The sequence below is a fragment of the Stigmatopora argus genome, chromosome 4 (assembly GCF_051989625.1).
Source record: "Stigmatopora argus isolate UIUO_Sarg chromosome 4, RoL_Sarg_1.0, whole genome shotgun sequence".
Taxonomy (NCBI): domain Eukaryota; kingdom Metazoa; phylum Chordata; class Actinopteri; order Syngnathiformes; family Syngnathidae; genus Stigmatopora; species Stigmatopora argus.
In genome coordinates, this window is record NC_135390.1 from 19,327,347 (window position 1) to 19,342,517 (window position 15,171).

The 15,171-nt window shown below is 42.7% G+C and overlaps 2 protein-coding genes and 1 long non-coding RNA gene across 4 annotated transcripts in view; 2 read left to right on the plus strand and 1 right to left on the minus strand.

The window, feature by feature from the left end:
* Positions 1-217: 217 nt before the first annotated feature.
* LOC144073364 (uncharacterized) overlaps positions 218-15,171 on the minus strand; it is a 53,322-nt gene continuing 38,368 nt past the window's right edge. The window contains exon 5 of the long non-coding RNA XR_013300064.1: positions 218-316. This is a non-coding gene — a long non-coding RNA (uncharacterized LOC144073364). The remainder of the gene's footprint in view (positions 317-15,171) is intronic.
* On the plus strand, positions 737-3,964 carry LOC144072722 (beta-2-glycoprotein 1-like). Its single transcript, XM_077597974.1, has 4 exons — positions 737-860; positions 2,601-2,783; positions 3,093-3,290; positions 3,359-3,964. The coding sequence occupies exons 1-4, from the start codon at positions 737-739 to the stop codon at positions 3,451-3,453; spliced, it is 600 nt and encodes a 199-aa protein (XP_077454100.1). The 3' UTR covers positions 3,454-3,964.
* LOC144073632 (uncharacterized) lies at positions 5,368-12,735 on the plus strand. 2 transcript variants are annotated; one of them, XM_077599632.1, is made up of 3 exons: positions 5,368-5,490; positions 8,561-10,351; positions 11,861-12,735. In XM_077599632.1, the coding sequence occupies exons 2-3, from the start codon at positions 8,585-8,587 to the stop codon at positions 12,191-12,193; spliced, it is 2,100 nt and encodes a 699-aa protein (XP_077455758.1). In that variant the 5' UTR covers positions 5,368-5,490; positions 8,561-8,584; the 3' UTR covers positions 12,194-12,735. The 2 variants fall into 2 exon arrangements, with proteins under 2 accessions (XP_077455758.1, XP_077455757.1); XM_077599631.1 differs by having other exon boundaries at positions 5,378-5,755.

Below are 15,171 nucleotides of genomic sequence, written 5' to 3' on the forward strand. Positions count from 1 at the left end.
GTTAACGCGGCCCGCGAACCAACCCGAGTCTGACACCCTTGTTTTAGGATAACATTCTAATTCATTTGCTGACAACAGCACATTTTCAGAAATAAATAAGTCATCATTTTAAAAAAATGTATTTCCTTGTCAGTTTGGGGTACTTACTGTAAATTTGGATCATTTCCTATTGATGTAGAGCGAATTTCCTGGAGTACTTCTTGAGTTGGTCACTTTCTGCTGATTTTTGGCAATTTCCAGGTGACTTCATTTTGGTTTTTGGGGCATTTTAGGTTCCTTGTTAACTCATTGACTGCCATTGACGACCCCTTTTTGACTACAGAGGGAAAAACAACAAAAGACCGTGGATAAGAAATTGAGCAAAAGTGCAATAATCTGCACACAAAATTCCAGTTTTACGGCAAACGTGCCAAAAAATAAAGCATTTCATTCTGTATTTAGAGTACAAGGGTCCCCCTGGGGCTTATGTTTGACACCACTAGCCACTGGAACCCATTGAGTAGGTCCCTTTGACGTACAAACGACTGGTCACACATCGTGGATAAACCCACAGACCAATTTTTGCTCCATTGAGCTAAACAGGTCACGATGACAGACTCGCAATTTGAATGGACTCCCTTTCTCGCTGAATCATTCGCGGCAAAAAAAAAAAGAGTGGAGTTGCCAGCCAGACGGAAATGGAATCGTTCACACCGTTGTGTGTGGGGGGCAAAAAAAATGGCGTCCGTACAGTAACATGCCACTCACAAGCCATCTGCCCGTCGTTTTTTTCGTCCCGCACAGGGCCGAGGTCGTGGGAAACGCTGAGAATTTCTGCCTGGAGAATCAAAGCTGGCAGTATTCACATCCTGTTTGTAAAAGTAAGTGAGTTTTTTGTGTTTTTGGTTTTCTACATGTTCAAAAATTAAGGAAATTATTATTTTTTTAATCATAACTGAAAATGTTGGCCTTAAAATCTCCCCTTGCCTAAAGAATGAGTTCATTTGATGGTGTTTTACTGCCCTCTAAAGGCGTAATGTCACACTGCTCATGATTAACCGCATGACATCCCATCATATGGCGTCCAATCATACTTTTGATTGATTTGGATGATTATTCGCTGCCAGCCACCCATTTCAAATGGATTGGACGTCTACTCTGCAATGATAAAATGATGTATAAACTAAATAGTTAGAAATGAGAATGTCACACAAACATAATGTTCTACAAATAAAAAGACATAAAAGTAATTATAGGAAATAAAATAAAAATATGGCCTTAACAAGGATGTGAAATGTTGAAAATGAATGAATTATTTATTTTTATAGTTCAATTTCTATATTTCGTTTTTACTTTTTAATGTAAGATTTCTCCATTTTCTTGAATGTCTTCCTCAACGCTTTTTATTCATGGCTTTTTATTTTATTGCAAAAAGTAATCTACATTTAGCCTAAAATACTTTTTTTACTTTGACTTTTTGAACAAAAATCTGAAATACAAGCAAAAGTTTACTGAAAAAGAGCAAATTTCCCTGAAAAATAAGTTTTAAGTTCTTTTTGCCACTCTATTCAAAGTTCACGAATATCACGTAAAATCAAAGATGTTAAAAAACACTCAACATTCGCAGGAAATACACAATTCTACCAGCCATATATTCTTTATCCTCTTCAAAACCAACACTTACTTCTTAACAGTTGCTACCGCTAACGTTTGCATTTTACTGCCCTCTGTTGGCCAAATCGCGTACACCACAAGGCGTCATTTTTCGAAATACAGTGGTACCTCGACATACGAGCACCCCGACATACGAGCATTTCGAGATACGAGTAAAATTTTGAGTAAATAATTATCTCGAGATACGAGACAAATTTCGAGATACAAGAAAGCCAGGTGGCCAAGACATGAGAGGCTGTTTATCATTGTCTTTTTTGCAGCATCTCTTTCGTGTATAACAGATATCTACGAGCACTGGGCGGAGCGTTGCATTTTTTTCAGTATTATTTTTCCGTCACTCAGCGCGAATGCCGGAGCGATCGCTGATTCAAGACTTCTTCTCGTTGGCAAGTGGTCGTGCGTTATCCTATTATAAGGAATATTTTGAAGGGAATAGAAACTCAAACAACCCTCGATGTTGACTGAAAGTCAGGTTGGAGGCGGGGCAAACAGAGCCAACCCGGCCGGAAGAATGGTATAAAAATGTAAAACAAAATTAAAATTAAGTTTAGTGTAAGGTTCGATTAAACATATTTTTGAGTGTGTCTGCATCGTAATCCAAGTTAATTTCAAATTTTAGTTCTATTAAACACATTTTAGTAATATTAAACCACTAGTTGTGTTACTTTGTTAATAGATAGCGAATTAGAAGAAATAAAACATTTTTTTCCAATCCAATATCCGTTTATTGGTGTTTTTTCAGAGGGTTGGAACGAATTAATATGTTTTGAGTTCATTTCAATGGGAAACGTCCATTCGAGTTACGAGAAGATCGACATACGAGCTCAGTCCCGGAACGAATTAAGCTCGTATCTCGAGGTACCACTGTAATTAGCAAGTGTTCAAATTGAGTTAGCAAAAATGATAAAGTAAAATATGACGCTAATGTACACAACGTCTTGACGCAGAAGTGCACTGCGAGCCTCCCGGCGAGGTGGCGCAGGGCTACGTGGTGGCCGTCCACAAGACCGAGTACGAAGTCGGTTTCGACATCCACTACCTCTGCAAGAAGAACTTTCGCCTGGATGGACCGCAGAAAGTCACGTGTTTGGCAAACGGCAGCTGGAGCGCGGCGCCCCCCAACTGCAGGGGTAAGTCACATTCCCAGTCTGGTCACATGACTACACTCACCGTCAGAAAATTTGGTACCAAACAACAAGCATTCTTTTCGATGTCCATGTAACTATTAAGCAGAATACAAGTGCTCTGCTTATCCTCACAAGTGTCATAAGGGGTGCTGGAGCCTATCCCAGCCAACCATGGGCACCAGGGGAGGGACACCCTGAATCGGTGGCCAGCCAATCGCAGGGCACGAGGAGACAGGGGACCATTCAGACTTATTTGGGGGCAATTCAGAGAGTGCCAAGCGCATGACAAACACGAGTGATTTTTTTTGCCAGCTCGCTGCCTCGTCCCTGCCGCGAGGAGCCGCGTGATGATCGGCGGCGTCAAACGTTGGCCTTTTGACATCACCGACACCATGGTCCCTCACGGAGAGAACGTCACCTTCTTCTGCAAGCACCCCGGCGAGCACTGCGGCTTCGGCGTGGCACGGACGTGCTTCGACGGCGAGCTGCGGCCGCCAGCCTGCTACCTCGGTACCCTTGACCCACGCCTCCATTTTGCCCTTCTTCGTCATTTTGACCCGCCTCTGTTTCATTTGCAGAACCCACGTGGCTGCAGTTTCAACTCTTCCCGCACCGGCTCGTTTCCGAGATCGAAACGTGCGTAGCCGCCAACGGCGAGTTGGAAACCTTCTGAACCGGTCGTGAAATCCACACTTCCTATTTCTGTGGCCTGGATTTGGGTTTGATACCAATCTTGCTCGCGTTCCTATCCTCATTTTTATTCAAAAAGGTGATTGATCCAACTGCCAATAGCAGACATGGATAATCGAAAAACCGCAAAATAGGGTCACCCCTATTACAAAAAGAAGAAAAAAAGTTTTTTTCTTCACTGCTTAGTCATAGTAGAAAGAGTGGCTTCTGGTTATGAGATTCAGTGTGGATTTTCACATTTTTATGAAAAAATAATAATTAATTAAAAATCCCGTGTCCGGTCGATTGGTCGCGGTCTTTTGGTCGCCGTCTTTTGGTTGCTGGTCTTTTGGTCGCCGTCTTTTGGTCGCCGGTCTTTTGGTCGCCCCGACCGCGACAACGGCCGACCATAAGACCGGCGACCAAAAGACCGGCGCCAAAACAAGGTAAAACAACACGGTCTACACATCAATAAAAGCCAACAATTGCCATGAGCAGTGTCACTAAGCCGACGTGCGAGTTTGTATGTACATGCGTTGTCCCTTTAAGAAGCGACGTCAGTCAGGATCTTAACAAGTTCTCCAACAAAAAACAAAATAGAATAAATAGATTTTTCGGCATCAACTATTTACAATAAAAAAAAAAAAAAACACAAAGTGCAGATTTTGGGGCATTCAGAACCTGAACTTTTTGAGCAAACAATTTATTGAGTGATTTGCCATACTCAGACTTCCATTTTCAGGAAAATCATCCAACGTTGTGCTTACCTAATAAAGTGTCCACTTATCTACATTTGACGTTAACTGATCATGTGATCTGCTTTTACTTGGCTCAACCTGACGCATCAAGTCTTAAGGCTTGTAAGTTTTAGCTTTTTTGTATTGATTGAAGAGATTTTAAATAAAGTCAACACAGATTTCAACACCAGACTCTTCTTCAGAAAATATTCAAACTGAATGGGGGCATGAGTGATGAGTGGTTAGCGTGTCTGCCTTACAGTTCTTAGATCGTGGTATGTCATGTGCTAATATATGTGTATATGTGTTATGTGTATATATATATATATATATATATATATATATATATATATATATATAGATAGATATATATAGATAGATATATATAGATAGATAGATATAGATATATATATATATATATAGATATATATATATATATATATATATAGATATATATATATAGATATATATATATAGATATATATATATAGATAAATATATATATATATAAATATAGATAAATATATATATATATATATATATATATATATATATATATATATATATATATACCTGTCAACTTATACGTTTTTTGATCATTTCAAATTGTGTACGCCGTATAACAACTTTTGTACGGTATTTTTTTCTATGTGAGTAAATATGTGCCGCGTTGCATTTGTACGGTTTTCTATTGCTTAATACGGGGAATTCCAATCATTAATACGGGGAGGAATTGGCCCAGGTTGACAGGTATGATATACATACTTCAGAGACACGCTTATTTATTTATATATTTATTCATGTATTTATTTATTAACTTACTTATTACCTATCTATTTATGTCTAAAATGCATTTCCTTTTCCTGCATCCTCACCCTCTTGCTACTGTGACAACGAAATTTCCCGAATACGGGATGGATAAAGTTATCCAATCCAATCCAATATCTGATAACGATGACTCTATTATCAAATCGCTGTCAATGATTTGGCTGGACGATTAATCGCGGCAAGACGAAGCCTACATCCGGATGTCAGCAGACTTGATTTGTACGTACGTCTCCATCCTCTCCAGCGGGCTGCAGGTTCCACAGCAGCCGCCATGCCTAATAGGCTGAAGACGACCGCTGCTCGGACCCGGTAGGCTGCTCCGCCATAGCAACTCCCCCTGACCCCTCCCTTCCTTCCCTTCCTCCGTCCCTCGCCGAGCCCCAGCGAGCCAGCCAGCCAGCCAGCCAGCCAGCATCCCCCTGCAGCCTGGACACGGCTCCGACATATTTGGTCCTCCGGAAGCGTGCACGACTCGGGTAAGCACGGTGGCTGCCTATGGGTGGAGCTCACGTTTCATTTCCATTTTGCCTTTTTTTTTTCTCGGGGAGCATTACCCCCCACACCCCCCAAAAAAATGCATCTTCCGAGCCTCGTCCCGTCGTCGTCGACAACCGCCGGGAGGAGCTGAGCTCGGTGGGGGCGGCCGTAAAGTTTGTCTCGTTCTCGGACCCTCGGCTTCTAAAATGGCTGGCTGGAGGTTCGAGGAAGAAGCCGCGGCGTTCTCGCTTCCGACACACCGCTGTAAATATGACCCCCTTCCTTGTGCATGCTTCTCGGCTGCGACGACGGTGTCGGTGTGCTGGCGACGTCGCGGGTTCGAACCCCCCCACCTACACGTCGCGGCTCACTGACAGCTCGCACCCAGGACTCTGCGTAATGGCGTCCTGCTGTTATCGCCGTCTTCTTTTTTTCTTTCCCCAAACGGGAAGGATTTTATTCTAATCATATCACTAACGCTGCATGTGTGTGTCTACATGAGGAAGTGGGAAAGACAATGTGTTGCGGATACAACCCCACGCGAGCCCTTTAAGATTTTTTTTCGTTTTAAATTTGTGTTTCATAATTTATCAGCGTGTCAGTGAACGTCACATTTTGATAGGGCGCAGTGTAGGTTTGCGAGGTCACGTGACAGGCTCATTAGTATCTCGCTCCCTTAACTTGACCCACATACAAGCGTCCTCGCTTTACGACGCGACGTAACTTGAATCTGCAACTCCCAATTTTACTCAAATCATATACAGTTTGTATTTTTTTTAGACTGTTATTGATGGCGCTGGTCGTCCAATCCATTTGAAGTAGGAGGTTTGGCAGTGAATGAACAAATTCGCTGCCAGCCTCCCACTTCAAAGGGATTGGACACCCACTAGGGATAATCTGTAATGATAAACGGATTTATTTTTTATTTTATCGACTGCTCTAAGATGAAGAGGGAGGGCTGTCCATTCGCTGCCATCCTCCCAGTTCATACAGATTGGACGCCGACAAGTGTACTGCTTTGTCACGTACAGTGGTACCTCGACATACGATCGTAATCCGTTCCGTAACTTTACACAAAACTGAATTCTAGTTTTGTCTTTTGTTACCTTCGTTTTCCGGTTTAGCGGTTTGCCACGCCTCCACCATCACTTTCGCTATTGATGGACTGTTTGCTGTTTTACTATTCCCTTCAAAATATTCCGAAAATGATGCACACAAATGTCCTCACAATAGGATAACGCACGACCACTTGCCAACGAGAAATAGTCTTTAAAGAACGATCGCGGGACCTTCTTTCCTTAGAAAGAATAACAGGAAATGCAATAGCTGAGCTTCCCACGTATTGATTGTGGGTAATGAAGTTTTATTCTAAGAAAGGGTGCCATTGGCTATTGGTGTTGTGTGCACGAGTATACTGAATTACCTGGAAAGCCCTCTTTTTGCCCGCGCATGCGCGTTGTGCGTTTCCTGGTCGAAACTCGTCTGAATAAATCATTCAGTCCTTGTAGGTATAGTAGTTATACACGAAAGAGATGCAGCAAAAAAAGACAGTGCGCTACAATGATAAACAGCCTCTCATGTCATGGCCACCTGGCTTCGTCACATCTCGAAATTTTAATTGTATCCTGAGCGAATTATTCAATCGAAATTTTCGTCGTAACACGAGCATGTTGTATGACGAAATACCACTGTACTCTTACACCGCACTGTGGCCCATCATAATTTATGCTTCTGCACTTATGTCATAATTGCAATAAATATTTTTATGAAATGTACCTCTCGATCATAAATATGAAACATTGTGGCTACAGAGCAAGATTTACCAGGTTATGATATACTGTATTTTTACCCTGCTGTACATTACTTCATACTGCAGTATTTCTTAATTCATATTTGAATAGCAGAAAAAAATCTATTCAACTGTTCTAGACTAGCTTCAAATAATCTACTAGTGCTGTGCGAAATGATCCCAAAATATGCCATGGTATAAACATTTGTAACTTTTTGGTGAAAAATTATACAACAATTATGACAGCCATTCACGTTAGCATAGAGCAAGATTACAATAACTCATCGACATAGCGAAACCAAAACCAATTTGTCATTGTCCACCCCACTCAATTTAGGGACAGTTCAGAAAACACAAAGCTCAACACAGCAACATCGTAAACTGAAGCATGCATGCAAACCGATTCTTTACATTTCTATCGATATTGTTACATTTCTGGATGTTTTGTGGAGTTTGACTGTTGGCTAAATAAGGTCTGTGTCAACATAAAACTGCAAGAAGAAAGGCTTTTTCGCGTAACGATTTAACGTTGGTCTGAACGCAGCTGTTGTTTTTACGATGTTAAGCTTTGTTTCCATGGTAATTGGTTTTCTTTTGTACCTACCAAGCTTTCTTCTTTATGGGCATAATGTGGAAAAAAACCTCATATTGGATGTTGTATGACATTGTAACCCAGTATTATATGACAAATATGACACAGCACCACGCAAACTAGCTCATTGTGCGCCGTTGTATAGATCAAAATCTTAGAATCATCTTAAACCAAGGAACTCCCATTTTTTTAAACAAAACATAAGCCGTGTGCGGTCGATTGGTCGCCGGTCTTTTGGTCGCCCAGACCGCGACAACGGTCGACTAAAAGACTGGCGGCAAAACAAAGTAAAACAACACAGTCTACGCATCAATAAAAGCCAACAATGGCCATGAGCAGTTTCACCGAGCCGACGTGTGTATAAGAGTTTGTATGTACATGCGTTGTCCCTTTAAGAAGCTACGTCAGTCAGGGTCTTAACAAGTTCTCCAACAAAAAACAATAAAAGTCCGGGAAATTTGGAGCTTTTCTTTCGCCTAATAATTAATAGGGCATTAAGTATGACTAAATAGTAATTCACAGTTTGTATTTAGGGAATTTGAGCAACGATTTAAATGGTAATTATCACTTACCTTCCGGGCGACCAATCGACCGTGTACCACATAAGCACCCCACCCCTACACTCAAGTTGATTTTCTCATTCTCTTAAGCAATTGAACCACTAACATGTTATGTTCTTCAATTCAAGATGTCTAAATGGGTATGAACCAAAATGGATGTTCAGCTGGCTACAGTCCTGTCAGGAGGCAGCCCAGAAATCCAAAATGGCAGCCAATGCGACCTGCTGAGCGACGAGCCGAAAGGGGACCGGCAGGGATCTGCTTCCGAAACTACCATTGCAGGTAGCCTCCGGTTGCTGCCCATCAACCAGGATGCCGTTTCAATCACCAGGACAAAGCCAGAGGTGGGCGGGACTTGCGAGTTCTCCACCCAAGAAAAGAGCGAGACTCATGGGTCGAGGCAGCCAATCAGAATCCAAATTATGGTTTCCCCCCTGTGCCAAACGCCCAGCGCCAGCCCCACCAAAGACCCGCATTTCGGTAGCGCGCGAAAAACAAACCAAATATCAATCGTTGAGACCAATGACCAGAGACTGGCGCTCACGGCTAGGACACCCGGGGGAGATGTTTCAGACGCCGAGACCGCCCTGTCGGATCTTTCATCAACCGTCAAAGCAACCCATGAAGTTAGCGGACTGAAATTGCCAGATCTGGAAGTGAAGGAAGAACGTTTCGAGAAGCCAGTGGAGGACTCTCTCAAGGATGTGGTGTGGGTGGGCGAACAGACCGAACCGCTAGACTTGAGTCTCCCTAAGAAAAGAGAAAACAGTGACCACAGACACGGACGACTTCTCGACACGTGCGACAACTTGCTGATCATGGAGGTGGACGAATATGAGGGCGAGGGCGACCGGGATGTGGTGGAGGAGGACGAAGAAGCCCTGCCCTTCTTTTACCCCGCTTCTGTCTTCCAGGACCTTCTCCTCATAGACGACCAAGGCATCCCATACACGCTCAGCCCCGATGGACTCAGGGTCCCGCAAGTGGACACCGCCGCCTCCGTGTTGCGGCACGAGACTGAAGGTTCTTCGGGAACTCCGGACCCCAGTCCAAATCTGGCTAACGCACCTCACGGCGACGGCTTGTCCGAGTCGCCGTCCACGACTCAACAGGTTGGCGAGGTTTTGAGTGGAAGCTCCTCCGAGGTCTCTGGATTAACCGTCCCCAATCAAGCCATTCAGATCCTTACCATGCCATCCTCCAATGCACCCATCCTGCTCCCCTCAACCCCTCTGAGTCTATCCGTCACCCCCGCCACCGCCGGTTCTCCTGCCCCCATCTTCCTCTTCCTCTCCTCCGGTGACTCTGCCTCCACCCCTTTTGCCATCTTAGACCCTTCCACTGGTCAGCTTTCCCAGATCTCCCTTCCTCTGGCATCCGGTCCCGCATTGCCTCAACCTGTCATGGGTTTGGGCCTCAGCAACTCCCCCGTGATCCTGTCCGGCGCCCCCGGCAGCACCCTTACCTCGAGCCTTCCCGCCACTTCAATCATTCCTTCTCACGTCGACTCGCCGGTCGGAACCGAAGCCATACCTGCCGAGCAGGTCTCAAACGAGAGCGATAAGCCATCGTCTTTAAGAGCGGCCGCTGCTACTTTGACGCTAGAACCCTCAGTCGCCCCATCGCCGGATCCCCAGGTGGACCCCGAGCGCTTACCCCTGGACGACCACATGTACTTCTCCAGCTTGGCCGCTCCTCCCTCACCGCCTACGTTGGAGGCCCTGGACCCGTCGGACCCGTTGCTTGACACGGAGTCACCCGACGACCCGGCTGCCCGGCGGGTGCTCTACTGCCAGCTGTGCCCGCGGATCTTTTTTTACCTCTCTGACTTGGAACGCCATGCCATCACGCACTCGCAGAAGAAGCCTCACGTTTGCCTGCAGTGCAACAAAGCCTTCAAGCGATCCAGCCATTTGCAGGTTAGTGCAGAGCAAACATTGTCTTTTTGTAATAACGGGCTATGTGTGGACGTTGGGATTTGTCCCACATCCTCTTGGGGCAATTCCAGAATTGGGGGAAATTTTCAGATCTCACACTTGTTTTAGATCACCTGTGTCAAAGTGGCGGCCCGAAGGCCAAATCTGGCCCGCCACATCATTTTGTGTGGCCCAGGAAAGTAAATTATGAGTGCCGACTTTCTGTTTTAGGATCAAATTAAAATGAAGAGTATAGATGTATATTAAATTTTCTGGTTTTCTCCCTTTTAGATCAATAATTGTAATTTTTTAATCAATTTCTGTGTTTTTTGTTCAAAAATCGTTTTGTAAAATCTAAAAATATATAAAAAAGCTAAAATAAACATTGTTTTGGATCTATAAAAACTGAATATTCAGGGCTTTTAATCCAGTTCTTTTAATCCATTTATATAAAAAAATATCTAAATATATCTAAAATGGTCCAGCCCACGTGAAATCAAGTTGATTTTAAAGCGGCCCGCGAACCAACTCAAGTCTGACACCCCTGTTTTAGATCATCTATTCTCCAAATACGAATCCATAACAAGTTGGTCATCGGCTTGCCAAACAACACCAAAATCAATTGAAACCATTAATAAGCAAGCTCTGAAAGTATTAGACAGAAAACCAAAAATGCACCACTGTCGGCTATTAAAAAACACAAACCCCTGAACTGGAACAATACTGTTAAATATGCAGATGCAACCTTAGTTTACAAAACCTCCCAACCCAAAGCTCCTCCTCCACTGCAAGATTTTGTACAAAAAAAATCCAACACATCAACAAGGGCTGGTTCTAGAAGTGACTGTGTAGTTCCCTTCAAAAAGAGTGCATTCAGACAAAGCACCTTCTCTGTCCATGACGCACATACCTGGAACTCAATACCAATTAACATTTGTGAACTCGCGTCTCTGAACCTCTTCGCCAATCATCTTAAAGCCTGGCCATTAGACGAACAAAATTGCGATCACAACGCTGTCTAAAACTGTGCTACGTCTGTGTGTGTCTATGTGTGTCTGTCTGTGTCTCTAGGACATGCTGTCCCTTGTTAAATAAATCAAACTCAAACATTTCTCAGTATTTTTACTTGTCCTAAGACCCAATGTAAGAAAAGTAATTGAAAAGAATGCTTGAAAATGTATTTTTTCTTTTAAAAACAATTCTGAAGTAGTAGTCTTAAAACAGTTGAAATGAAATTTCAATAGCATTTTTTGGTTCTATCTTTCATGGCTGTCTTAAACAGTTTAATCATTCACATCCGCACTACATAGGATCTGACTTATATTTAAAACAGAAAGTCGGCACTCATTTTTTACTTTCCCTGGCCACACAAAATGATGCGGCGGGCCAGATTTGGCCCCCGGGCCGCCACTTTGACATGTGCATTATATTTGTAAAAACGCCCTGACAAAAAAAATCGTGTTGTGAAAATCTTACTTATTTTCTCATTCCTCGTATGGCTCCTCCCCACAGAGACACAAGCACATCCACACGGGTCAAAGGAACTTTGTGTGTCCCATCTGCTCCAAACGCTTCAGGGAAGCCGGCGAGCTCCAGCGCCACCAACGGGTTCACACGGGCGAGAAACCTTACCAGTGCCAACTCTGCCACACGCGCTTCGCCGAGCGCAACACGCTACGGCGCCACACCAAACGCAAGCACCCCTTCCACCAAGTGGCCGTGGAAATGCTTAACGAGCGAGGAGGGGGCGGAGCCGACGCCATTCGTCAGGGAGAAGAACCCGCCGAATGGTACAGCTCCGCCGTGGCTCATCTGGGAAACTCCGATTCCGAAACGGAGACTTAAAAAAAAGTGGCAGACGTCTAAAAATGGGAGCACTTGCAATATTTATTTTCAGAAATTATTTATTTATACAAATGCGATATTCCCGTTACGTTGAATGACCACGCTGCCCCTTTTGGCCGATTGACAGCTCGATATGGAAATAGTAGTTTTGACATCAAATGAGTGAAATTGCATTCCCGCACAATCAATGACGAGACCTTTAAGTGCTTAAAAATAACTTCAACGATTCTCAGCGTCTTCTTGTTTTAAACGAGGAGGGCTGCACTACCTGGTAGTGAAATCTAGATTTGTTAACAGAAACACTGTGAGTCATTTGCACTTATTTTATTTAGCACAATATTCACGTTTTTACCTAAAGAATATAAAATGAAAAAGAAGGCTTTCTATGTTTTGTTGCCTGTTGATGTATTTAATGCATATCCTCCATGCTCAAATTATTATTCCATCACATACAGTGTATATATATAAAGTTATATCAATTCACATATTGCTTATTTGTGGATTATATTCAATGGTTTTAATTAAATTTTGACTACTAACCACCAAGTGTTTGCCTTTTTCCTCACGCGTGTACCACAATATTAACGTATCCATTTCCATTGATGGCCATTAGGAAAATGGATTGGTCGCCTATCACTGTCTTTTTTTTTTTAGAGAGTAGGTTAAAGAACAAGTAAATCTCCTAAAATAACCATTCTTCCCAAAAACAAGCTTCCGAATATTTCAAACAGCCGCATAACTTTGGCCAAAAAAAAATGGATAACTTCATGCTAACTCGTAATGGGAAATGTCATACGTGGGCTAGCATCATGTAGCGGTATTATAATGCTGGCAGAGAAACAGGCCACATTTAGAGAGAATATTGAACAATACACACAGGCAAAAATGACTACAGAGTACAGACTACATTCCAGAGTAATTTACAGGCCTTCTCTGCTGGCCTAAGGAATATCTGAATCATATATTTTGTCTATCAATACTTATTAAATAATTCCAAATTGTCTGTCAGCTTTCTTTCATTGCTTTTCCCCCTGGTTGCACTACTTCCAGATGTGTGTTTTCATATTGAAGCATTTAACCAATCACATTTTAGCCATTATTTGTTGCCAGGGTCAGAAATCTGCCTCAAGGCCTTCACAATCAGTTCTGCAGGCTCTGCTGCATTAAACAAGCGTCAATTTGCATTAACCAATCAGATTTCGAGTTGGCAACACCACAATGCCTTCTCATAGGCGTAGGGATACGTAATCGCTTTCACCAACTACGATTGGCTAGTGATTAGCCAGAGCTACCAAACTATCCGGAGAGAGCTGCACAAGCATATATATTGTTGTGTTGATTTAAAGCCATTTTCAAGACGGACTATGCCAGAAACACGACAAGAGAGGCTCAACTTTCAACATTAGCTTCGATGGCGATAGAAAAGAAGGAAGAAAGAAAGCAGGATGGATATTGTGTACAGTTAAAAAGGATTTTTAGTGAGTAAAATATGGCTATATTCCTAAATAATATTTCAATTGTGGGCCCTGTTCTGAAAAGCTCCAGTGTTTGTACTTAAGTTCCAGTGTTTGTATTTAAGCTCCAGTGTTTGTATTTTATCATTAAATGCTGCTAGGAAGTGGATTTTACCCCATTTTTGTGCATTGATTTATTGATTATTTTTTATGTGTCACAGCTGTAGCTGCAGTAGAGGTTTTATAGCCAGAAAATAGTTTTGAGGGTTGGATTGATTCGTTGAAGGTGCTACGAGAAAATACACAGACCGCCACTGATTTACAGTAATTGAAAGTTTTTCTATGCTTGCATCTGCATAATTAGATTGTAATGATCCCCAGTGGCAAAGTCCCACTCCGATACGTTTTAGAAAAAGAATTCAAAGGGCTCTTATATATTTTTTTTTTGTTCTCACGGTCCATTCAATTTGGGAGGGCCCTTAAATGCAGCAGAGCTCTGAATCGTTATTAAAATATTTTATTTTTATTGCCGAATAGCTCCGCTTGGTCCTCGTGGCTGTCCCACCGAGAGAAAGACATTAAGCTTTACTTTATTATACTTTGGCAGGTAGACTTTATAGCGGGTCAGGAGGAGAAACTGGTGTGTGTGTGTGTGTGTGTGTGTGCTTTGCGCAAAGATTAGCTCACATTGTGTGTGTTAAAATTGTAGGTTTAATTGGCTCTGTTTGCGGGTTCAGTTAATCGTAGCATCTTGCTTTTATTATACTTGCGAGCCATCCAACAACTTCATTCAGATAATGAATACTAGGAATTCTACACCGCTGCATAGAAGAATCCAATAACTGCAAATGATTGATTTTGAGCTCACGGTAAACACAACAATAATGATCCGAGCATTATTTTTAATAGTCCTTCCTGTGATGTCACTACAATGATAATTAAATGATATACTGCCACACACACACACACACACACACACACAATACTGTATTGTAGTGGAGTTATTGCCTTAACTATAGAGGTAGTAAAGGGGAAAACAAGCATTGCACCACTTCAATGCGCATCATTCGAGCATTTTATTCAACCTTTGTTTCAGTCTGCCTGATGACATATTAGTTATTTATCTGCTCTGGTGCAAGAAAACCAAACGGAGAGACGGAATTAAATAGGATTAAAGACAAACCCACACGCCAGTACTCTATGTAACCACGAGAGGACGCACCTACACCAGTAATCTACTGACTATGTAAATTCTTTACTTGGGTACATTCAGTTCTTGCATGTTGAGTCATATTTTACCTGCCAAAGATAAGAGATTGAAATAAGGGCGTGTTGATGATCATACATCAGTACCATTGACGGTGATAGACGTCCAATCCATTTAACTGGGAGGGCTGGCAGCGATCAGTCGCAATCTCGGTAAAAAATGTAAAACGTATCACCCAAGGTGGGGATCACTGAAGGCGTTAACATGTTCTCTGTGATTGCCCGACGACCGGTACGAGGTGTACAGTTCACTGACGA